General features: G+C 35.9%; 2 protein-coding genes across 2 annotated transcripts in view; one reads left to right on the top strand and one right to left on the bottom strand.

Moving 5' to 3' along the window:
* Positions 1–9,750, bottom strand: part of LOC139737763 (uncharacterized) — a 180,068-nt gene extending 170,318 nt beyond the window's left edge. Inside the window, exon 1 of the mRNA XM_071648437.1 lies at positions 9,562–9,750. The gene's annotated coding sequence lies outside the window, so the exon portion shown is untranslated. The remainder of the gene's footprint in view (positions 1–9,561) is intronic.
* Positions 1–27,603, top strand: part of LOC139737762 (3-oxoacyl-[acyl-carrier-protein] synthase, mitochondrial-like) — a 105,489-nt gene that overhangs the window by 61,570 nt on the left and 16,316 nt on the right. The window contains exon 3 of the mRNA XM_071648436.1: positions 26,705–26,873. Within this exon, the coding sequence (XP_071504537.1) occupies positions 26,705–26,873 (169 nt within the window). The remainder of the gene's footprint in view (positions 1–26,704; positions 26,874–27,603) is intronic.

Here is a 27,603-nt window from a genome sequence, read left to right as displayed (position 1 = left end):
TTTATTGTTGGTAGCAAGAAAAGGACAAAGATCCCATCCTGCAAATGTTTATGAAAGTAAATCCAACATAAAAATGACTCATTTCGTCGTTCTATCACTGGCACACATGTGGTGACCCAGTCACTCTAACACACACACTAACACACATACACACACACACACACACAATGCCCTTCTAGAAGTGAAATTTCAGTGTCTCAAAACAAAACTACATGGTACAAGGGTACATTCTTTGAGAAGTGCACTGCACTCTACACTCCCACAGGGGTTAAAATTTACACCTCTGGTGCAATAAACTTGCAACCACAAGCTCTCAGAAGTCTGGCAAAGACCTTATTCCTATTGAAAAATCAATTTAGTGGTTTGTTGGGTGGGTTTTTCATCTTTGTTCTGTTTTTGTTTCCTTGTTGTTCGTTTTTTGCATTATCAATAAATGTTACAAAAGCATTGTTATTTAGTCAGTGAAAACACTCGGCAGCAAAGTGTACACTGTATTAAACTGTCAAAGATTGACACCAAATTGAATAAACATCTGTGGAAATGGGATATGTTACCATTATACATGTATTTCTGCCACATGTGAGTATAATAGTGATGCAATTTTTAGGACTCTTCAAGCGTATGTATGTTGTACATTCACAAGCATACTACATCATATTTTATCTTTCCAGTGCTGAACATGTATCCCCTGCCAAGAGCACTCTGGACTATAAATGCACCCATGCATAATGCACATTTCCTGAAGAAATTTGTGACCAGTGATTTTGGATCAATTCAGTTTGAATCAAAGTGGTAAAAATATCCCAATGCTTGCTAGCTTTCACGATCATCCATATTCATTCCATCTTTGGAGGGAAGAAGTTCCATTAAACCGTACCACTTTGCATTATCAGGATGGCTATTCCACTACGTATAATTGTATGGTGTACTACATGCAGGAAAATATAATCCAATGCTTCAAACACACTTCCTACGCAAATGCTACTTGAATCGTTCAATGCGGGAATTTATTTCTGCCGTGTCGGCGTTTGATTGACTGATCAATGAGCCATAAAATGTAGCTCTTTCATTTCTCCGTACTTGCATCTCCATCTCCAAATCTGTAATGTTCACATGACTGGAAGAGAAAGCAAAACTACGAGTACAGATGACGCTCAACCTACATTTGTGATATCACTTACGTTTGTACTGTATAATGTGGATTTATGGCTTATTCATACAAAATGTAGATTACAGAGGACAGCAGCCTACGATGGAGGAGATTTAAATGCATATATATGTACATCCTGTACTGTTTTCATGTATATATCGTATCAATATATTGTTTGTTACGTCCATCTGCTCTGTTTAGTTTAATGTTTGCAAAAAATTTGTATAAAAGGCACTTCATTTTGTTCAATTCTGTGTTTTCTGATCTTTGTGGGTTTGTCTCTGGCATACAAAAAAAAAAAAGGTATCATATAAAAGCCATGTCATCTACAAATTGTTGACACCCAGTAAAAAACAAAATTCAAAACATATTTGAGGACAAAAAATACAAAATCTATGCAAAATCTATGCTGACTAATTCCTTCAGTAGCATCAGTATGGTACCGAAAACAAATAAAGGCCTGTTTGCTCTTGGTTTTGGTGCCAAAACTCTTTGCTTTATTAGTTATTTCCTCTTTTTGGCATTGAATGACGAAGTGGGCAATCCATCTCAATGAGGTTAAACCAGTTTTCAATGTCAAGCCCACTGCTTGGTCGATCAATGACCAATATCAGCGGTTGTGCCATCTAATTCTGGCTCCACTTTTCCTATCAACCACCCGGGTACACGCTCGCTGTTTGCTCTCTATAATACGGGACACTGTCCTCACAGACTCCTACAGAATTATTTCCATTTATACATGTACCCCAAACTCTGGGTAGCATAATATGTACGGTAGGCTTTTAGCTTTAAAGGGATGGTATAGTTTTGGTTGAGATGGATGATTCAGTGAATCATATTTACTTTTTGCTATATAATCAGAAACCTCTAAATAATACAATATTAAAGAGCATACAATGCTAAGAGGAATTCAAGGTTTATTTGATGAATATCAGTTTTGAAATGGCCGAGGTACAAAATTGATCCACAAACAAAGTAAAAAACAAAGTGGGCCTAATAAAAAGTGGGTTCCACCTTTTATTAGGTCCTCTTTGTTTTGGGATATCTCAGCTATTTCAAAACCAATTTTCATCATAGAAACTTTGAATTAATCTTAGAATTGCATGCTCTTTCATACTTCATACGAGATTTACTCATTATCTCACACACAAAAAAAGTTGGAAACCTGAAGCCCCATCTCAATGAAAATTATACTATCCCTTTAATGGAAACACTGACAGATTATCTTGTGAAACATTTTACAAATGTGAATGAGTGTTTGACTGCTGAGAATATCACATTGGCTCAAAATTCTTTGCCAAACGTGTGCACGTACTTAGTGTAATTTGTAAATCCAGCAGATTTTCAGTATGATGCACATCTACTGTATACAATGTACAGATACAGGTTCAATATACATAATGAAACCTACAAAATGTACACTAGTAGATAACTTAATATAAGAGCTGCCAATTTCGATAACCTGTGCTGCATGCAAATCATAGCAAGTTCATGGATGACTATTCATCACTGTACAACAACAAACTACAGATTTACAATATTGTAGTCAGTATTGAAGCTGATACAGCTGTAGTATGCACAGAATGTGATAGGGTCCCTCCACTATTTGGCTTTATACAATGTGTATTACACAGCATAATAAGAGCAGGGAGGTGGAAAGAGACACAATTTACCAATATACATCATCTCCACATAAGTACAAGTGTATGTTTTCCCTTTCTTTCTCAAATTGCTACAATGTCTTGTAAGCATGAGCTGTTATAACACTCTCATAGGACTAGGAGTTGAATGTGATGCCGACTTTACTCTATGTCCAGCTAATGATGCGTGGGACAGAGCCTATTCGACCATCTAATGGGAAACGTATGCTCCACTGCCATTATACACTGTGGAGATTAGAAATGAAGAAGCCAGGGGGATGGGGTGGGGTGGGGCTGTGTGAGGTTTTGGGAATGACCATGAACAATCAAAACCATAATGTTTCCTCTCTTACAAGGGGAATTCATGCGGGAAGGTTATGTGGCTGTAGAGCAGTGCAACAAGAGCTACGGCTCAGCGAACACCTCATCAAAGCAAGACAGACATTTAGCCCTGTCAGAAGTGCATGTTGTACTGCAAAGTTTTATAATGACATCGACATCTTCCCAACTGCATGCTATCTTTTGCACTGGAACAAAGTTACTAGTACAACTGTAATAGGAAAGTTGTGACCGCTCAAGCGCTTGCAAGTTTAATAATGCCAAATCCTATGGCAATTCAGGGGTCGCACTCAACTTTTTTTTTAACTAGCCAGGTGGACTACTTAGAATCAATTTTGACACTGAAGCAATATTTTGGCTAGCCAGACGGACTAGTAACTTCAGAATTTTATGATTTCTAGCTAGTCCGACGTGATTTTGGGTGGCCAATGGCCAGCGGACCATCGCCAATTTCGAACCCTGCAATTCATATGACAGGCATGGCCATCACGAAATGTACAAATCTTTGTATGATGCTGATTACATGGTATTTGTCATGGCCATACAAAGTTTATCTATTAAAAACAGCATCATTTTCACATTATATAGCTTCAGAGCCACACATGTGATCTAGAAGAAACATAGATACAGTGTAACAGCAGCGTACAGTGCGAGTCCGACTAGGAGACAAAGTGTATTATTAGGAACCACTACAAGGGCATGATACAACTTGGCACTGCAACACTTTCATACATGTATACATCGTAGTCATTTAATACTGATAGCATTTATTACATGTTCTCTTTTTCTCATTTTTTTTTTTTACTTTCTTGTCATAGTTTCCCCCAGATTTTCTAATAGCCTGCTGGTTTCATATGCCTGCTTTCAATCAAATTAACTTTCTCTTCAGGTAAAGTTCTCCTACAGGTTAATCCGTTGAGGACGGACTGATTTTGCTATCAAAACAAGCATTTCCCATAGATGCCTGCCTGAGTATACTCCGGACTCGTCCTCAATCCTGGGTTGACAAAGCCCAAATCTAGTTAAGGGGAAAATTGTCTGATGAAATATCACAACACTTCTAAGAATTAGCTCTCAATCATCATATACAAGAAGATATAAAGGGGAAAAAATAAACCACAGACAAAAATGTCACGGGAGGACTACAATTTCAGGAAAAAAAAAAAAAAATCCTGTCAAGATATTTTGTAAGAAAGTACAGTGCCATTTCTAGACAGTCCTTTGCATTGGCAATATAAATGTATGCATCATCATTATCGTTTATCTTTTTATCTTTTTTTTTTTGCTCATAAACATACACAAAAAGACTGCTAGTGTAGGAGACAGAACCATGCACAGAGATTACTGACAATTTTCACCAAAATGTAACCTCATTGTCTGCAAGTGCACGGTACTTTCACTTCCGTAATGACTGGTAATATGTACGCGATACCGTACTAGTATTGTGCATTTTGTATAACAGGCACACAGTATAGTGTATACGGTGGTATGAATTGGTTAATACTTCTTGCGCTGTAGACTACACGCAAGCAAGACTAAACGTGTACCCCGCACGATAACATGGCCTCAAGCTGTGAGGTCAGAGGCGAGGGCTCACCACCACACCGAGCTCTGCCCCGGTTCGACCCAACGCAGCCTCAGCCGCTACCCACCAATGTGCCTCCTATCCACCCCAATACCATGCACCATGCACTGATGCCAGATACAGCTAGCTACAGACTGTGGTCAAACTGAGAGGGGCTTCGAAACACTGGTGACGACTCCAAGCATACTAATAGGAAGGCATGGCAGCGAATGACGCAGAAAGGGACTTCTAGAATTGTTCCCTGTAACCACTCCAGTCCACTTTGCTAGGCTCAATCGTGACAGATGTTGCAAAAAGCTTTCCTTTCATGATTGTGTACGTATGCAAAGCTGGTGTTCTCAGTCCAGACATGACTTTGTACTTTCTTTCTCTGTGCTAGTGATCAAGAGGGATGCACAGAGCAATCTTTTTGTTTGGGGCCATAAAAAAAATACTTGATTCTTTTTAATCACTTCTTCTGAGTTTTTAACAAGAGCAAACTAACAAAACAAACAAAGAAACAAGAGAGGACGAAAGACAAATAGCAGTCATGTGACTGGTATGACCTTCATGATACAGTGTATGCCCACATACTGGGATGGTGGTTGAGGCGAGTAGCTGTATGGAGTGTCATGAAGTACAGACATGGTGCGTAGACAAAGCACAAATCGATCTTTAGTAAAATGTACAGTAAATGTATCATGTCCAGTGAAAGCAGGGTTCGTAATTGGCGATGGTCCGCTAGCCATTGGCCACCCAAAATCACGTCGGACTAGCTAAAAATCATAAAATTCTGAAGTTACTAGTCCGTCTGGCTAGCCAAAATATTGCTTCAGTGTCAAAATTTATTCTAAGTAGTCCGCCTGGCTAGTAAAAAAAAAAAGTTAAGTGCGACCCCTGGTCAAAGTAAAAAAACATGACAGGGAATAAACCTAAATTGCAGTGGTATACAAGTTGTATGCACAGTGTGAGAGCATATCGTCGCTGGGGCGACAAGACCTCGTATCTACAAAATGTCAAATGTTCAGGAGAGCCAAAAAACATGGCGGCAAAAGCACTGTGGCGAATGGGATAGCCTTTCCTTTGACATGCCGTGGTGGCTTCATTTTTGGAGTAAGACAGTTAGGATTTGGACAGGACATCACTTAACCCATTATTTGACCATTAATTAAAAAAAAAGACATTTTCACCAAAGTTTCAGATACAAGGTCTTGTCACCCCAGCGACGATATAGGCCTACAGTAGGAGGCTGGATCTCTCTGATGAAGGGTGATTAAAGCAGCCTGTGCGAAGTGTGTTGTTCAATTTGCACTGACCGCTGTGCCCTGGTCTGATGGCTCCCAGATCCTTTACTACTGATCTTGAGTAAAAAGACAACTTGAAGAAGCCTATGCCTACATCAGGAATCACCCACAACCTGTACTTCAGGTTGTGGTTGTGACATCCAAAGTGGTACAACATGTTAGATCGCATAGTGTTTTGTATAGCAGGAAGTGGATGTTCAAGACAGAGTTGAGTCTTGTGGAAGAATGTGCATTGGTCTGCTTTACAAACTTTTGTATCGAGGACTATATAAATGTTTTTAGAATAAAAGTGATTTATCATTAACTATTATACAAATGTAACAGCGGTTAATCATGACTCACACTTTCTTTACTTTGTGCAGCAAAAATATTTTTAAAGACCACCATGATCTAAAGTCTCTGCACTGTTCTTACCTATTGATATGCAGTGTACAGTTGTACATGTACAAAATGTACATGTACTGCTGTAACCTTTCATACAGTTTACATTTCCAGTGTCTGCTTACAGCATTAATATGCTGAATTTAATACTAATGCCTGATCTATATTATGATAATGAATAACATTTACTTGTATATAGCGCTTTATACCGATGTTTCTAAGTTTTGCTTTGTTTTGTAAAAGTTCATTTGCTGGTTTGTTTGTTTTGTTTTGTTGTTTGTTTGTTTTTTCATGCATGTGACAGTCTGGATGTTCAGAGCGTCAAAAATGAAAATAAAAGTCTACACGAAAAACACAGTATGTATGCCAACAATTACACATCCCTTCAGTACTTAATCCCAAACAAAAATTCTTTGGTAGACCGGTGTGTTGTTTTAATTTTCTTTTTCAGACTCATCACATCTCACTGCATTGATCCAACCTACTGCGGAACTGGGAAAACATACAGTCTCATGATCAATTTCAAATGCTAGAAAGTAAAAAAGGGGGTAGGGATGGGAGTCAAAGAAAGAAAAATAAAGGAGCTTTCAAACATATGAGTCAAAACGAGGCTTGGCTAATAAATCATGTGTCCTGGTAGAGAGAGAAAGAGAAAATAAAAGAAAAATTAATCTGTGAAGCATGCTATGAAGTTCTAGACAACAACCAAAAAAAAAAAAATGACTGAAAATCGATACTTAAAGCACCTGACTACACTGTAGGCCTACTTTGTGGATCTTTGTACATTTGCGGCTGACGTGTACTAGTACTTGGAAGAGACAAATCTTTGTGTTTACGTGTATGACCCCAAGTATTTCTCACAAGATACACATGACTTCAGCTTACTTGGGGCTTCAGCTCACATGAAACATACAACATATTTTGGCTGCTGCAACAGGTAACAGAAAAGACCACCCAAAATATCAAACTTACAGGTTCATACAGGTGTATGTGTAGGCCTACAGCAAACTACTGCAAGGTATTGGGGGATATTGTCAAAACATTGTTTTTATGGTGTGTTTTTTGCATTTTGCAGATGACATAGAATGTCTTACTCTTTGTGTCTGCTTTTCCTCCTCTCTCTTCTTCTGTTTATTCTGCATCCCTCAATTCTGAAGATTATTGAAGATCTGACTCATGTGTGTGTGTCACGTGAACTCCCGATTATTCAAAATGGCCATCAGTGAAAGACGATGTACCATTCGCACTTGACCGAAAGATCGGTCTGTATCTGTCCGTCGGGGAATGTTCCGCGGAGACTGCGTCTGGCTTCACGGATCCCCTCCGTATACAGACCGAAGTCAATGATTGCGGCTCCTGTGTGGAGCAGTCGCGCACAGATCAAACGTTACGATAAACCAAATTTCAGACAGCTATTTTACATTCAAACAAGTATGACATGACATGACACATTATGCAGCAATATTTGGGATAAATTTCTCACATTGTGCAATCGAAATACTCACATAACCTCGGTTTTAATGCAGAAATTTTATCGATATCGCAACATCGCCGTTCGCGAGCAGTAAGTCGCCATTTTGAATCTGTAACAATTGCTAAGCCAATCACATGCGAGGTACGTGTTTTAGTAAAACAAACACGTAGAAACTACCTCGCATGTGATTGGCTAATAGATTCATAGTGTATGTTTCTGCAGATTGAATGTGACGACGCGACAGGCTGTGTTTTACGTTGAAAATTCGCCTGAAATGTTGGATTATTCATTAATCTGGTGAGTGTAACGTATTCTTAAAAAGATAATTTCACCATGCAAGCTTAAATTTGCCGACCTAGGGCCGTGAATTAGACGCAATCGAGAAGGGTGAGGTACCTCACCCAATTTTCCATAGAGACAGTGGTTAAGAACATCCACACAGCAATGGGTACTGCAACCTTCCGTCTGTCTACGGAGGACAGCGTTAATGGCAATATATAAAAGAGTCCTCCGGACAGACGGATCTTTCTGTCTACATTCGCACATGCTGCATATAATCTTCGTTTTCGGAAAGTTGTGAATTGTGTATGTCAATATCGATAGCATAGAAATGAGGTCTAATTAATGAAGATTATCTTTACCGAGTTTGAGGTGACAAAAATGATGTCAAGTATCAAAACTCAACGCAATCGCCATGTTCGCTTTGTGCTTGCTTTGTTGTTGTGCACCACCCTGGTACAGCCCTGTCACGTTGTTACAGCGACTGGCCTGTGTATACAATGTAGTTACCTTGCCAGGTAGGTCTACGCAAGGACTGCAAATGATGAAATACGCAACGCAATGACCTAATGTGCAACTGGTTGGTTTTTATGTATAGTTACATCATAGATCTTAATTAATTTTGGATTAGAGTAAACAGACTTTGACCTTTCAAAAACAAGGTCTATTTAAATATACCATCATCCATCGAAGTCTGCGTGGTAATTGGTATTTGAACATCTTGGTCCCTGTTGTCAATGTTTAACGTTGGCCTAACCGTTGGCGTTACTCACCGTTTTAGATCTACCCAACATCACAAAGTGGGAAAGAATTAAACCTCTATCCTACTACTTAGTCTAAAGTCACTAGGTCTAGAACCTCGACAATCAGACATTAGCTTACAGCTACAAGTATTACAAACTTCCCCCCCCCCCCCCATAAATTTACAACTCAAGTTGTGGTTTCACTAACCTGCGATGAAGATCTTGTTAACAGTTACACACTATTTTCTAAATGTTACTTTCCTACATCTAGCCAGTGCTAGATTCTAGAAAAGAATAGAAATAGAATGCAGCTAAGGAGCTAGGTCTAGTTTAACATTTTGTAGAAGAGTCAAAAGTGCAAATCAGACATGTAAGCTTTAATACAATCCCCATATATCAATAACACGATTCGGCTCTCCTTACACGAATGTTTACGTTTCGGGTTATGTTCAGGTCTCCACCCTAAAAATTCGCCATTCGTGTGATCGCAAAGCGAGTGAGCCGAGGCCGTCGGAGCATGCATGCTTCGCACAATACGGCACGGGGCACTGCAGGGCTCGGCAGTGTGGGGGATGGGGTTATAGCGGTCACAACCAATACATAACACACACAGACACCGAGTGGTTCGGTAGCATCTCTACCACCGCACTGCACATAAACACATTATCACGCCTCTGTCAAACTTACAAATCTGAGCGAGCCACCTTTTTAGCGCTGATTTACGTCGGAGACACGGATTGAATGAACAGATGACAAGAAAAACACTTTTATCACAACTTCATGGGGATGTCCATTAAATCCAGTAGTCCAGAAATAGTCGGTATTCATCCATTCAGGTGATATTGTGCCTTGCATAGTCGTGCGTATATTAGTACATGTACGTATATTTATGTGGAATAATATGACACACTCACACTTCGCGAGCATAGCAAGCTCAGCCTAGCGTGTGTTGAATAGATAGACGACGTAGACATTGCTAAACTGAAGTGCACACAAGCCAGCGATACACAGCTTCCACGTTCAAACAAAATAGTTCCGTAAATGAACAGTAATCACCTTACAGTCAATGAAAGTTTCATCAAAATCATCATGGTACTCAAAATTTGCACTAATATATAATCATTCACTCGAATATGCATACATGAAACGCGATATAAAAAGTTACGAACAGTCGAACAACTTTCTAAATTTTCATCCGCGCTGTTAAGCGGCTCACGAAGATGGCCGCCTTATGGTACAAAGGTTACTTCCTGGATTTAGCAGCTGAATTTCCGCCGTAACTAACATTATTCTTCAAAATTACCACTTACCAAGTTGATGATAAAATAACTCAATACCGCTGATCACTTGCATTCTATTTCCTCTCTTAAAAGTCTGCTTCTTTTTCAGGGAAAGTCCTTCATGCTTATGATGTCAGACAATCCCGAACAATCAAAGTGTTGTGACAAATCGTTGATGAGCTGCGTTAATATAAAAAAGATGTAACACAATAATGATGATGATGATGATAGTGATGATGTGAATGTAATAATATTGATAGTTATGATGATGATGATGACGATTAAAACTGATAATAAAAACAATCATTATAATGCTTGTAAAATTGAATATAATAATAAGGATATTGTAACAATAGGCCTACCATCTAGGCCTATCGTAATTTGCTATCATCTTCGTCATCATCATCATCGTGTACATTAACATTATTCTTACTATCAATTTTGTTACAAAAATAAGGACCTACGAGTCCTTATTATGATCCTGAAAAGTGAATCGAAAGAGACTAAAGATTTACCGAAAGTTATTAATTTATAATGGAAAAATTTGGACCCATTAAAATCTTGCCGAATGTTAATCGATTATGATGGCCCATGAAAATGTACTATTGTCACTATTAGGCCCCTATATTACATCACTTTTATATTTCCTTTTGCTTGCTTTATTTTAATACAAGGATACTGGCTTTGGTGTTGTCTTATTCTTCTTCTTCTTCTTCTTCTTTTTTTTTGTAGTTTTCCTGGTTATATAGTTCTGTTTTTGTTATGTCTTTCAGTGGCGGATCCAGAAGGGGCGCACTAGAGGCGCACGCCCCCCCCCCTTTATTTATCGTTAAAAACAAAAGAAATAAAAAGAAAAAAAAAAGAAGTGAAACCCGGAAGTGGCACCAGAAATATTAGTTGCGCCCCCCCCCCCCCTTTTACAGAATTCCTGGATCCGCCCCTGTCTTTTTACATTGAGTTGCCTCAGGGTACATTATTTTATGCTTGAAGTTTATAAACCTATGCAGAACAGAGCAAACGTTCAAAATATTTGACATGTATTTTGATTTCTTGTAACTAAAATGCATGTCTCCGGTGAACGAGCTACTGTACAATAGGACGATTTCGAGCTATTTTGAATTTCCGTTTTCAGTAAACTTTAGTTCTATTACAATCATCCGTGAAGGAAATATAATTATTTTTTTATTAATTCATTTTTGAATATTTGAATGTTTTTGTTTTGCTATCGGTTTTGAATATTTGCATGTTTTTGTTTTCGCGCTATGTGTACAAATCAGCAGAGAGCGAATTTCGCGAAAATGTAACAGTTGTATACTCAGCGAACCCCCATCTGCATTAACAGTGCCGTCTCTTGAGTACCACAAACTGGTGTTTGTTATATGACGTACAATTCAACAGTCAAAGTTGACATTCCCTCTTTTACACTACCATTTCTTTGAAAAAAAAACATTGCAGATGGCGGTTCATTAAGATTTCGATCAAATTGTGGATATAAGATTAAGTCTCTTTATGAAAGATAGTTGATGCATGTCTTATCGATTGCACTCAAGAGTCACATACCACAGCTTTATAAAAAATTATGGCAGGAACCATAAAAATAAGACTAATACAGCAACAAGAACAACAAAAGCAATTATTGTATTTTGATGCAATGTTCTCCATCATAAATATGTATATGAAAAAAAAGAGATGTGTTATGGATTTTAATATCGCATTACAAATGCGCTATTTTCACGCAAAGATCTGCGACGCTATTAAAGACGCAACTCCTCGACCCGGATTGGACAATGGGAACACCTGTTTCGCGCATGTGCAGAACAGCATTATTCTGCAGCGTCGTCGTCTCGTAGCGTTGCAGATCTTGTTGATTAAAAAAAAAAAAACACATACACACACACACAAAACAAAACAACAAACGCAAGCGCGAGCACTTAGTATAATCTATAACAGTATCTCTCTATCCATATCTATCAGTACTGTATTTAAATTATAGCCCTCCCCACTCTCTCTCCTGTTTTGATTCATGAATAGCATTTACACTCTTTATTGAAATTTTTAAACGACAGAATAGGCCTATATTGCTAATGATAATGAGGAGATGCGTCTATGAAATGTAGAGCATCATTGTCTTGATAAACTTTCAAGTTATGAATAATACTGAAAAGGTCGCTCTTCCAACTGAATACATCTCTTCTATTTTCAATGCAAATTCGATGTAACTGATATTATATTATGCTTCATCTATTATCTCGCACAGCAAATCATAATTAAAACAGGAAAAAATAAGAATACATACAGGATATTTTGTGAAGACCTGTGTAAGTGAACTCGCGAGACTTGTGTCTTAGTCAGATGGCTCCTAAGTAAACTCCTGTCTACTCTATTTTAACTCAGTTTCCTATTCTTTACATTAAAAGATCTGATCGTGTTCATAATATTCCCCCAGGAGATGGTTCATTTAGTGGTCCGGTGGCCTCGGCCACCGAACTTACAAAAATGCTACATTATTTTGTGGTCATTCTTGTTTGAATATCATGCAATGTTACAAGTAACGTAAATATTTCAATCTGCGGAATCAGAACCAATCAATCAATCAATCACACCAGTGTGTACATGTTTCCCGCAATGTGATATTGTCTTATGTTTTTATATTTAATGGATTCAAATTCAAATTATTTTTGTTTGTTTTTTCTCAGCAGAATACAGTAATGAGGCACATGGACATGCAGTTGAATAATACACATTGTAATACTGATTATCACTGATCGCCTATTAAATTTCATGCTTCAGTGAGTCGATGCATGGACATGTATCATTGGAAGACATGCATATAAACGTAATAATAACCATATAAATTACATTAAATATATCATATCTGGTATTTGTAATACATTGTATCATTACAGGTGTCTTAAGGAAATTATGAATATAATTATAAAGTAGTTAATATTCGAAGATAATTCACATGAACGCCAGGCCATGAAGTTCAATACAAGGGTAAAGAAAGTTTATGATTTTATTTTTCATATTTTGGAAGCAATGACTAAATCAATGCGCTGAAAGTTAAAAAAAAAAGTCAAAACAAAGCAAACTTAGTACAAGTATAAGGACTTGATAAACTAGATTCTCATGTCAAATCCTTGATGTATTTGATTTTAGCTTCGCTATAATAATAATAATAATAATAATATTATTATTATTATTATTATTATCATTATTATTATTATCATTATCATTATTATTATTATTACTATTATCATCCTCATTATTATCATTATCATCATCATTATTATTATTATCATCATTATTAGCTTTGCTGACTATTTTAATGAGCACGCAGGTGTTATATACCATGAAATACTATATTGTCGCCAATTATACAACAGCCGCTGATATTGATTTTGACCCAACAGGTGAACGCAATAATCGCGGCTATGATAATAATGTTATCATGCATGGCATACAATATGACATTATTGAATAGATTTAAAGAATAAAACATACAAACTAATTATAATACGATTTAGATTACTTGATTTGATTTGTTGTTTATTTTAGCGCGTGTGGTAAGACGTGTAAGCTTAGGCCATTCTGAATATTGTTTTTAACTAGTATGAATGCATGGAGCTCGTCGCCAGTAATGATTCTCTTTGTTATTTCCTCCATACAGCACGACTGTCGTTTGCTACAGAATTCTGGTGAACTCGATGTTTTCTTGTGGCTATTCGCACTCTCAGTTAACACATTCCATTCTAATCATGTTTGTTTTTGATGACGTCAATGAAACATAAATCATCAAACCAGAAAATCTATTTTGTATCATGAAATAGTGCGCAGGACTCAGTCTGCATACAACGAATTCTCGAACATTGTTGCTATTCATTGATCTGTACATGTACGTTGCAAATGTAATTTGTTTGCAAAACTGAAAATAAAACTATCAACACTGAGAACTCAGCTTAATGCGCTATAAATAACTCGACACTAGATGGCGCGAGTGCGGTCTTCGCTGCAGTCCGCGAGTGGAAACCGTAGGGACCTACGACTTTTTTTTTTTTGTGAGGGAGGTGTAGAGAGAATAAGTGGAATCTCTTCGCATTTTGTACAAATAGACAGTTTTGTAATTAGCTTGTGTGCACATTTTGAAAAATTACCTCTCTTTTTTTCTCTCAAGTGGTTAGGCACTTCATTCGTTTCAGTGAGAGACATGTATAAGGTTGTCTCACACAACAATATTCACTCAAACAAGGAATGAATTTGCCTAGATTAGGTAACCAGCGGTCCATTTCATAAAAGTCTCTTGAAAGAATTTTCGTTCATAAGACACACTTATGAGAGACTTAATGAAATGAATTTGAAAGTCTCTTAGGTACATAATGATCTCACATAGCTCATAATTATGTAGCTATGTAGATAAGTACAATAATCATTTTAACGTGTGTCTTAATGTGAGCAAATAATCTTTCATGAAACTTTCATGAAACGGATCCCAGATCTTACAAAAGAAAAAAAAAGGAACACATACATAACGTTATTGGTATCTCATAAAATGTTTACATCTAATTATCTTCCCCACATGATAGTACATAATTTTATTCCCCAGGATTAGCACTTGAATGTTAAATCTTTCGGATTAATGCTTGTTTCTACATGTTTAATAGTATTGAACCTTTAAAAGAGTACAATAATTTTTTTGAACATTTTTTTTCGCGTGCCCTATTCTCTGCACACTATAGATAAATGCTACCAAAAATATTGAAACGGACAGCAAATTGCCGCTCGCTTGGTTTGTTGTGATTGAGGAGTGTTGCATACTAATAAAACATGATTGCCGTATTTTGTCAAAGCAATTTTATTCATTAACGACAGGGATAGAGAGCATAACTTCTCGGTGGCACGTATAGCATGGGTACAAAGGTGAGATTCTTGTTTCTTCTCCTTCTCTATGATCACTTCCCCGCTCTTATTCTTTCCAATCGTCTAACACGGAAGACTCTACAAGCAGGCGATAAACACTGTCATAGGTTCATAAAGCAATATGGAAAACGCAAGTTGAGAAGCTATAAATATAGTTTAATTGATTGCGAACACGTCGGTAATTCATCATACCAATAGGGGGCCTATGCAACAGTAACGTTTTATGCTTCTATATAGAATCGTATTGGTAAACGACGTTCAACATGAATCGCCTATCTGCGTCACATAATACATAACAAAATGTTCTCGAAAACAATGCTCTATGCAACGTTCACTCTGACTCCTTCTGTGTATAGCTGTTTTTATCATTTTATTTGTCTACCTATCTGTCTCTCTATTATTTATTTATCTACTTATCAGTCTATCATCCACCCATCCGTATCCGTCTATATAATTCGATATATCTATTTCTTTCAAAATCTATCTAAAATATCTATCTATCTATCTATCTATCTATCTATCTATCTATAGTCTTTATATCTAATATATATATATATATATTTATGTTTCATATCTATGTATCTACATAGCTTAATCGCTCACGATGGCGGTCTCCTGCATTCATATTATCTCTGTTTTTTACTAAAAAATATTGTATATTTCATTTTATGTTTCTGTGTGTGTATACTGCTCAATGCAATTGCCTATGTGTATCTTTTTGTGTTATTATCGTTTTATATCAACTTTCAACTTTCAACTTTATTTCCATTTCAATTGAATAAACAGGAAAATTATATACAATACATTTACAGAACATATTTGTAACAATTTCAAAGAAAACATACATGTGGTCACGAGTAACAACAGAAATTCCTTTCTAAGGTATACATATACATAGTACAAAGATTAGAATGGAAATGGAGGGTTCCACTAAAAAGCAAAGCTTGTAGGGTATGGGACCCTCGGAAAATACATACACAAAATCAAAGAAACCAATATCAACTGACATAAAATTAACTTAGGAAGGGAAAAGAAGAAAGAAAAAAAAAAGGACAAAGAAGAAAAAAGGGGAAAATGAGACTATGGTACAACACACGACATCGTGGACACAAGCACACTGCATGGACTTCATGATGTAAGTGTAATGATAAAACGCTCACTGGGTGAATATTACGAAGGATTGGGTGCATATACCGGTATGAATGCATAGGAACGGATATAAAAAAGAGAAAGAGAATAGACACTCTGTTGTCTGGTACAATAAAACACACTGTTGTCTGGTACAATAATATATCACTGCCCTTAATATTCTTTATCTTTGTGTTTTTGAAATTTGTATTTAATTTGTATTTGACTGAATGCAAAAATAAATCAAATCAAATTCAAGTAGCTATGTTTCTAGTGTCTGTCTATATCTTGTATCTATCTATCCATCCTTCTATCTATATATCTTTCTGTTTGTCTATTATCTATCCATCTAGCTTTCAACATCTGTGTATCGGGGTAATAATTTATTAACATCTTTAATATTGTGACGGGGTAGCATGTGTCTACATTATTTTATTGTGTATGTGCTACATAAAACTTTATGAGCCATCACCCTGCAATAAAACACACCCGTTTTATGTTATCCAGCATGGGTGCGTATGAAAGTATGACAGTCTGTACAGAAAGCGAGTGTCATGAACAATAAAATGAAACTCCATGCACTTCCTGTTTAAAGTGGCTCTGGTAAAGAGAATAAACACACTCCAAAAGAAAACAGACAGAATATTATTTAAGTTTAATGTAGAAGACAAAACATGACATATTTTGGGATTGTTGCAGATTCATATTACTATTCTGTTCAAATCAAATTAAATCCTTATTTCCAATAAAACATGTTTGCTATCGATACAGATTCAAAGAAAACAAAATGTACAATGTATTAAAAGTATGCATACAATATGGAACTAATTGTTAAAAATAATTGCGTTAATTATTATGTGGATGAAGAAAGTTTTACAAATGGATGACACTTTATTACACAACTTTATAAATGACATAATCATACAAGTATAATGGATGACAATATATTTTTGATTTTGAAGTTTCTCTGTAGTCTTTAAAACACTCGGAATATTGGTCACAATGACTATATGCAAATTAGTCAGATGAATGGTGACATCGCCTCACACGTTTTCCAGTGACATAATGATAAATATACCAAATTAATCTTTATTAACTACTTTTCTTTTAATACAAAAAAATCTGATGAGAGATCGAGAGTTTGAACGAATAATCTATAACTTTTCATAAAATCATCGGGAGGCTAATAGCCTAGGAATTTGGACTTCTTCTTCTTCATCATCATCATCATCATCTTCTTCTTCTTCTTCTCCTTCTTCTTCTTCTTCTTCCTTTCCATTAAAGTACATCCCTCTTACTTTAAAACCTTAAAAGTGGGAGGGGTTGAATTTAGTAATAATGCGCAGAATCTTACGTAAACATCCGCAGAAGCATTGCTGAGCGATGACGCAAGCTGTCTCGTGTCGAACTTCTCACGTTGGGTTCCGACACTGATCAAGCACTGTTCTGATGAAAACACGTGAACCTAGGCTATTACACAGGTTCAAGTTCAGGTTTAATGACACTTGAAGAGGTTAATCGCAAAACGAGTCAACACCATTCTTGTCGATTTGAGATGTTTGCAATCAAACCTGCTAAAAACAAACAAACAAAGAAACAAACAAACAGACAAAATGATAAGAAAACATATGATATTTCTGATTATAACTTCAAGAATATTTCTTTTATGCTACAGGTGAGGCATTGTTGCAAAGGTTTCATTTTGCCTTATATCTGATTGTGGACTTAAATCATCTCCAGGAGGTAGTCTCGGGCTAGTGTTAAAGGTAGGGAATCCCATTTGCACGCCTTAAATGAAGAGTTGTATAAATACAGTGGTATGTTGAAGAGAATATCATTTTAGAAACTCCCATAAAGTATTGAAAGTGGAAGGTAACATTTAGTACATTTTTTTGACGGTTTAATAGATTTTGAATTGAATTGTTTTCGGGGCTCACCGTAAATTCCAGTACATTACTAGGCTACCTTTGCAGACCCATGTACTGCATGTGTGTCCATCATGTATATTTTGTGAAGAAAGTTCATCAACACTTACAAACATTTATACATTCTTACCACACACTCTATATGTTATTACATCAGCTCTTGTACTTTTAGATTTGTGTTTATAGATCACAATACAGAAGAATGCAACAAAAAGGCGTAAGTGTGGCTGACACACAAAACTACTGAGTAGTTGAGTTTTGTGCATTATTCAAAATTTAGATAACTGTTGACTTCCAAATTTCTAAGCAGTGGCCTAAGCAAGTCCCCTGAGGTTCATATTTAATGTTTTGCTGCATTTTGGGAGGTCTGTAAAAGGTATCCCCTACCTTTAAGGCAGATATACATGACTGTATTTGAGCAAAATCTGACGCTCAGCAGTATTTTACTGTACCTGTCGTTACACGGGCCCGCCACTGTACAACGGGGTCCTACTTATAATGATGATAATAATAATAATAATAATAATAGTAGTAGTAGTAGTAATAATAATAATGATAATAATAATGATAGCAATAATGATAATTGTTAGTAATATCTATAATAATAATAATAATAATAATAATAATAATAATAATAATAATTATTATTATTATTATTATTATTATTATTATCATCATTATTATCATCATTATCATTATTATTATTATTATCATTATTATTATTATTATCATTTTTATTATCATTATCAATATTTTCATGACGTTTTACTTCACTTATATCCAGCAGCAAATGAGATGCGATGATGTTGAACATGCTGGGATCCGCGGCATGTCTCTATGTACTGGGAAAGAACGTGTGGCGAGTGTGCCCTTATAACGTAAGATAACGAAGACAATATGCGTTAAATTAATGAATTGTGAGAGATGAACTTAAGATACGAAAACAGAAATGTTCCTATTTCAGTATGCCTTGAGGATTACCTTTGATAAAAAAAACATTACTATTGTGTGTCCTTTAATTTAGTCTGTTCAATCCAGTCACCATGAATATGTATGGCATTCATGGAATGGTAGCTCGGAAAGAAAAGAGTCGTATTACTTTACGCTGGACTCGCACTTGAAATCCCAGATTTACAAATCAGGGAAAAACAATTAGCACGATTGCAAGGAATAAGCTGCAATTGTTGTGTATATTCATCGTGTAAACATACTGTTTAAATTACAAATTTGATTGGTTTTCGATGACGTGTAATGGTAAAAACAGGTTTTTGTCGAAATTATATCAGTGCTCTTTCTCTATGGCAATATAAAAGATGACGAAGTAGAGTGGTAATGCATTTTGACAGTATAGCACTGTCGGACTGTCAAAATGCATTACCACTCTACTTCGTCATCTTTTCTATACTGGTACCAACACGCGGACTACAAGTATCATATATTATATATGTATATATATATATATATATATATGTATATATATATATATATATATATATATATATATATATATATATATATATATCATATATAATTCATATATATTGTATGTGAGTGACCAAGGAAATCTCTCAATCACTCAATACCCAAAGCCTTGTTTGCAGAAAATATATATTTCAGTTAACCCTTTCAACAATAATTCTCTCCTGATCCCCAAATAACCTATAAAAATTCATATTGATAGTTTGAATTATGCACGTGAATATATCTCGTATGAAAATGATATTTTTTGAATATCAAGGGAGCCCCCTCACTCAAATGCAGTCTGTTGTTAAATCCATGATGATATTATTGCTTATGCCTCGTTTTGTATTGGCAGAGCAGACACAGGCCACGGACGTGTGTGCCCAATTTGATATCATCGGCTATGTCTTGTCTGCGTCCTTGTTGTTTCTCGTGTCTTGTCTGTGTCTCATGTCTATGCTTCATGTGTGTGTTTCTTGTATGTGTTTCATGTTTGTGTATATGCGTTTCTCTTTCTCTTCTTCCAGGTCTGTACATTCCTACATAACTACAATCTCCAGGTCTAGGTCTAAGTGGAACTTTTGTCGATTCCGGTGTGATTTTCTTTATACTTATGGCTAATCCAACATTTGTTTTCATCTCTGTGAACGATGATGAATTTTATGATACAGTTGGGCGCTCTTTTACGTCCGCGCAGGAAAACAAAACTTCCACCTTATATGAAGCATACATATCGAACAAACTTGATGCTTCAGCACAAGAATTTGAATATAATTTTGATCCTGAAGATCCTGTGCAAAGTTCATCATGTGTTTATCTGACTGTAAATCAGTATGAACAATATGTTATGAATAGTGATGATGACAATCTTTTGTTAGCTCATTTGAATATACGAAGCATAAGTAGAAATTTTGATAAGTTGCGATTATTTTTAGAAAACTCTGGTAATAACTGTTCTGTTATAGGTCTGACCGAAACATGGTTGACTCCCAATATAAGTCATTTATTTTCTATATCCGGCTTTGATTTCGTGTACAGAAATAGAAAAGAAAGAATGGGTGGTGGCGTGGGTTTATACATCCCCAACAAATTTGAATATTCTATCCACGAAGAATTGAATGTCATGACTGATGTAGTTGAATCTCTTTTTGTTAAAATGGTAAACCCGAATGGGAAAAACATACTGATTGGAGTTGTTTACAGACCCCCTGGATCGAATCCGAATGATTTTTTGTTGTATGTACAAAATTTAATGCAGAACTCTATTTTTACAAATAAACATGTATATTTAATGGGCGATTTCAATATTGATCTTATGAAATGTAACTCCCAACATATTTCGCAAGAATTTGTAGAAACCTTAATGTCTGTTTCTTTATTACCGTTAATTTCTAAGCCGACCCGTGTTACTGACCGATCTGCCACTTTGATTGATAATATTTTTTGTAATATTCTCCCAATTCCCGAGTCTGGTATTGTTTTATCTGACATCTCTGATCATTATCCAATCTTTACACAAGTGCCAATTAAGTTATCTCCTAGGCAAAATAATTATCAGAGACGTCGTAAGATTACGGCCAATAATCTTATTAATTTGCAAAATAGTTTAAAAGATATTGATTGGTTTTTTGTATACAACAATACCGATCTTGATTTGTGTTATGATTATTTTATGAAAACTATCACTTCTAAAATTGATGAACATATTCCGTTTTGCACAAGGAAAAGTTCTTATAAAAGAACTCCAAGACTCCCGTGGATAACCCAATCACTTTTAAGATCGATTAATAGAAAAAATAATTTGTTTTATAAATACAGGAGTAACCCTACGGATAAAAACAGACAAAAATATGTGACTTACAAAAACACGCTTACTAATTTATTGCGTTTACAAAAGAGAAAATTTTATGTCAACCAGATAATGAAATATAAAAATGATATTAAGAATACTTGGAAAACAATAAAAGATGTTATGAATACATCTAATGATGCATCTAGTATTTCAGAAGTACGATGGGGTAATACCTCAAGCAATGTACCTGCTGGTATGGCCGAAATTTTTAATGATTTTTTTGCATCGATTGGGAAAAATTTATCACAAAGTATCCCTTCATCTAATAAAGTGTTTTCTGATTTTTTAGATATACCTAATCCTAAAACTATATTTTTGGACCCTACGTATAATGAAGAAGTTATTGATATTATTAATAATTTGAAAGAAGGGAAAAGCCCAGGTTGTGATGGAATCGATAATTATTTGTTGAAAAATATAATTCTTCAAATAATAGATCCTTTAGTATATATTATTAATCTATCACTTAGTACTGGGCTTGTACCAAGTCAAATGAAGACTGCCAAAGTTATACCTATATATAAGAAAGGGGAGAAAAATGATGTCAATAATTACAGACCAATATCGTTATTAACTTCAATTTCTAAAATTTTGGAAAGAATAGTATATATCCGAACTGTAAAATTTTTCAATATGAGTAATATATTTACGAATTTTCAATTTGGATTCAGAGAAAATCACAACACCACCCACGCTTTACTTACCTTTGTGGAAAAGATTACACATGCACTTGATACATTTTCGCATACAATAGGCATCTTCCTGGACTTCTCAAAGGCTTTTGATACGATTAATCACGGTATACTTCTTTCTAAGTTATCCCATTATGGTATTCGCGGAAAAGCCTTGCAATGGTTTACGAGTTATTTATCTGACAGATTTCAATATGTACATGTGAACAGTTTTGATTCTTCTATGAAGAAAATAGAATGTGGTGTTCCGCAAGGAAGTTTGTTAGGCCCACTGTTATTTATAGTTTACATTAATGATTTTTATAGATCTTCAGATAAACTCTCTTTTATATTATTCGCGGATGATTCCAATCTTTTTTATTCCCACCCTGACCCTAATACTTTGATTAGTACAGTGAATGATGAATTGAAGAATGTCTCACAATGGATATATGCAAATAAATTGTCACTGAATATTGAGAAGACAAAGTATATGTTTTTCAGTAATTCTTTAGATAGATTACCAGGTAATGTTATATTTGACACTACTCCCCTAGAAGAGGTTTCGTCTATTAAATTCTTAGGTGTTTGTGTTGATAATAAGTTATCATGGAAGTGTCACATAAACAATATTTGTAAAGTAATTGCACGTAACATATAGGCATAATGAATAGATTGAAATATTATCTTCCTTCTTCGGCTTTGATTACGCTTTATTCAAGTTTGGTATTGCCGTACTTGAATTACGGAATTCTTGCTTGGGGGAATACATATTCGACATTGTTAGATAAACTTTTTCTTCTGCAAAAGATGGCGCTCAGAATCGTTTTTAACCTTCATATCCGAGCACATACTGACAAGCTTTTCCTTGAGCACAAAATTCTGAAAATAAAAGAGTTGTATTTGTTTCAACTTGGTCAATTTATGTTTAATTACAACTGCAATCATCTACCCAAAATATTTTATTCTTTATTTCACCGTAACAGCCACGTACATAACTATCCCACTAGACAATCTAAAGAATTTCATCTTCCCTTAGTTAGAACTGTACACACTCAAAATACATTTGTTTATACCGGACCCAGATTTTGGAATAGCTTAGATAATGATCTAAAAGAATCTGTGAAGTTAATTACATTTAAGTATAAACTCAAAAACTATTTGTTTTCTAAATATACCAGTTAATTCTGTTCAATGAAAAAACCCGTCATGTTTCACTTTTCCTTGAGATTTTGTAGTGTGTCCACAGACCTTTTCCATCCCTCTCCTTTTCCTTCTCTATTCTTCCCTGCTCCTTTTTCCTCGTTCTTCGTTGTCCAGTATCTGTCTGAGTGCATTTCCTCAAATTCTGTTGTTTCTGTGTATTGTGTTATTGTTGTTGTTGTTGTCGTCGTTATGTTTTTTTGTGGCCGATTGCATATCTTCCTTTCCGTTCAATTTTCCTGGCACACCTGGCCCCATAGTGTCTGTGCCACAAATGTGATATGTTATATAGTTTATACGTTTGCATCCTAAAATCCTAGTAAGTATTGTTCATAGTATCAACATCATTATATCAATGAGTAAAATGTACAATAGTATATAGAAGAATTTAAAATGAATATGTTTTATTGGTATAACAAATTGGTGCTGTTGTTGTTTTGTTCCAGTGTTCCACGTTTTACAAGCGTGGCTTTTTTAGTGGAACACTGTTTTCCATCATTGTGATTATTTATTATTTTTGTTGCCATGACAAAGTGCATTGTTTCTTTTTTACGACATCATTCGTGTATAATTTATATTGTATTGAAAAAAAAATCCTTTATCAGACGAGTGTAAGAGAAGTGAAAAAAAAAATTGTATCACTTTGGATTATGTCAACTTTTTCTTTTCTTTTCTTTGTGATGATGGAAATAAATAAACTAAACTATTAACTATAACTATCAATATTCTTGAAAGCATATGCAAGTACCGTCATATGATAATTGTTAGATCAACCTCGAAGTTATAACAGTCTCTTTGTCTTTTGGTAATTGATAATGTCAATATTTTCTTAACCCCTCAGGGTTGAGCAGCCGCTAGTTATGATTACACTTATCACTTTCAGGTCTAACCACTTCAAGCAGAAATCTCCTGATTAACAAGAGATCACGTGGGAAGAGAGAGATTAAGAAAGACTGCATTTAATTATGTATGAATGTGACTTGAAGTTGGATTCAATCATCATGACAAGCATAAGTGATGTCGATTTGTATTAAACCCGATAATTTTAAAAATACTTAGTAAACGCGAGAATAATTTAGGACGATCCCTTTAACTGCAGTCCCCGTTCCTTGATTCCTTTTAGTTGCAAATTTATGTCGGGTAGACTATTGCAGCTAAAGTTATATCGCGTAAGCTATATCAATATTGTAAATCAACTTTGGAATGTGATAAAGTTTGACTGAATGTAAGGGTAAACGTTTGAGTAATGACCTTTAGCATTAGCAGGAACTCATGAAATCACCGAAACACGTATAAACAGTCCAAGTACTGGTACAGTAACTTGTTGTCCACCGCTTTGTTTTGCAAGGACGCCATCTACTGTCAAATGGACGCAAAGCGAGGTTTCTCCTAATCCCCCGAGTCAGAATCAGATCTCGGATGGAGATCGGCGCGGTCCGAATATACACCGACATGACCTCTGAACGATAGTCCTATTGGCATGACTGATTTCATTACCCATACAGCTTTTATAATTTGCATTTAAGATTACCTATACCTTTCGGCCTTGTCAGCAAATAAACGAGATGGAATGACAAAAAACAAACAGACACACACACAAAATAACAACAACAAAAAAACCAAAACAAAAACCACAAAACACACACATTGTTCTATCATAGATAGAATATTATGTTTTATGCTTTGCGGGCCCGGATCAAGGTATACAGTGCAGTAATATTGTTTGAATATGAGGGGGGGGGGGGAGGATAGGCCAAAGAAAATACATGTCGATGTCCCCTCCCCTCCCCCGAAGCTCCCTCAAACCCCCAAACAACAACAACAACAAACAACAAAACACCAAAAAACAAACCACAAAACACAAACAAACAAATGAAGAAACAACGAGAACGCATATGCGCACATTAAATATAGGCCTACATGTCTTAGTAGGTGAAAATCATAGAGATATAGGACCTATTAGTGTATTATCTCTACAGTGAAAATGCTCTAACCCCGGTTGCAGTAGGCCTACTGGGCCCATGGGTACGTTTCATGAAGTCACCACAAAAACGTCTTTAGGGCCCTACATAAATCTCAGAATCTCCAAAGTCATTCATAATACCCCGTAGCTATATGTAGAGAAGTAAAATCCATTTCATTAAGTCTCTCATTAGTGTGTCTCATGAGAGGATCCGATCAGCAGAAACGACTGAAAATTATGAAGTTTATATGTTCGCATCTTGTTTTGGTCGAATATCATTGAATTGCTTATACCTGGTATATATATTTCTATCTCTTCCTCGTTCTTCAACTTTTATAGGCCTACAACTATACAATAAGCATGGCTCGACACTAACTTTTTTGTTTGGTGGCCCGATGGGGCCACCAAAATCCGAAATTTCAAATTTTTGGTGGCCCGAGAGAAAAATTTGGTGTCCCGAAAAAAAAAAAACACAATAAAAAACATTAAAAGTCCTTTTTTTTAATGAGTCAAATATTTAAGATTTATGATAGTAAGAATTAGAAGTTGGACATATCTACTCATAAATAAACTTCAACAAACTTGCAACACTCACTCTCAGGCATTCATTCAGTCCTTTTCATCCATCCTTTGAACAAATTTAACTGCTAATTTCCGGCGCAAAAAGTTACGAATTTATTGACATACTTTTCAAAAAATTTTGGTGGCCCGAGACGGGCCACCAAATTTGCCCTTTTTTGAAATTTGGTGGCCCGACTTTCATTTTTAGTGGCCCCGGGCCATCGGGCCACCGTTAGTGTCGAGCCCTGCAATAAGGCATGTTGTTCCCTTTGGGGCCTAATAAGAAATGTCCAACTGCCCCTCAGAATAGGCCGCTATATAGCTATATGGCGCATTACAAAATAAATGCTGTACCGGTAGATCTATTTATTATTACTTATTATTAAAAGTCTCTCATAAGACTCTTTTTTAAATGATGAAACGGACCCCTTAACTGGTCCCCATACTTATACTTAAAAGATGTTAGGAAAGCAACTCTTGCAAGAATAGCAACTTCCCATGGCAACAAGCAATCAGGACGCTGGATTCTTTTCATTACCATGACATATGAAGGGCCCTGTTTTATGAAGAGTTATAATATTGATTTTCATTAATAGTTGATTTTTATCATAAGTCTATGGTCTATGGCAACCTGTGTCGTAAGGAAATTTATAATCGATTATATCTTTTGATAAAACGGGGCCCACTGAGTAAAAATTGCTATCATAGCAACTTTTCTTTTTATTTCACGAAATGGAGCTCGTAAGACTGAAGAGCACCATAATCTAGCGTGCACCGGTGCAACACGTGAGTACCGTAACAGGTGTATGGAAAAGCTGGTGCGCGCGCTAGGAGGTAATTTTGCTATCGTCTGCTCTTTTTTGCAACAGACAGATGACATGATGGCGAAGGCTGAAAGAGTGGCTGAAAGAGTGGCTGAAAGAGTAGCGTGTTTGTTCAGGCAAATTCACGGACGGCAGCTGGTCAGAATACGAAAACGGAGTGTTTCAACTACACCAAATGTGCAAGTTCAACGCAGAGTTGTTGTGACAGGAGCAGGTACGTCTTATTCGACGGTTTAATTTAATTCAAGCAAGGTTTGGCGAATGTCCTTAGTCTCTGAGAGCGTCGAGAGCTGAGAGCGGTGCACGTATTCACATAAGGAAAGTCTATAATAGTCCCATAGCCTGCTATTGATGTTTTGTTTTGTTAAGTGATCATGTTTTGGTGGCGACAGGTTCAAGACTTCTCCCTTGTTATTTACTGACAATGGTATTGCTGTTGAGACAACAATGCTGATACATGGCTTTTTAATGTGGGATGAATATCTTCTTTTCTTAACATTTAAAGGGCTATGATTTCAGTTATGGAGCCTATTCGACTCTTCGAGTGTCACAACACAAATAAAGATGATCTTATTCTTGTCGCTAAGTTATATTGAAAAAAATTAGTTGTAACTTGTGTTAAAGTTAATTGTAACGGTTAGGCCTAATTATAGGCCTACTCATCTACTAGAGTTCTACTGTAGACATCTTGCTTTTCTGAATTCTATTTATAAGTTGTGGTGTGATATGTAGCCGTAGGTGGGTGGCTGGGGCCCTGGGCTACTCACTGGGATAGTAATATTAAACTGCTCGGGCAAGGTGCTGCCGCATCTGGAAGCTGAAGATGTAAACAAAAGGCCTGTAAAGCTGTAGATCTGTTAGAGTCTATATTGGGAAATTGCATGTGTGTATCATGGGTAGAACTGAGTTGTGGGCTTGGTACAAATGGTAGAGGTTAGTGCTCT

This window comes from Diadema antillarum, unplaced genomic scaffold, assembly GCF_040938485.1.
Source record: "Diadema antillarum isolate AM-2024a unplaced genomic scaffold, OU_Dant_1.0 seq00000704_RagTag, whole genome shotgun sequence".
In the NCBI taxonomy this organism is placed as follows: domain Eukaryota; kingdom Metazoa; phylum Echinodermata; class Echinoidea; order Diadematoida; family Diadematidae; genus Diadema; species Diadema antillarum.
The sequence above is the reverse complement of the archived record's forward strand: the minus strand, read 5'-3'. Positions and strand labels throughout refer to the sequence as shown.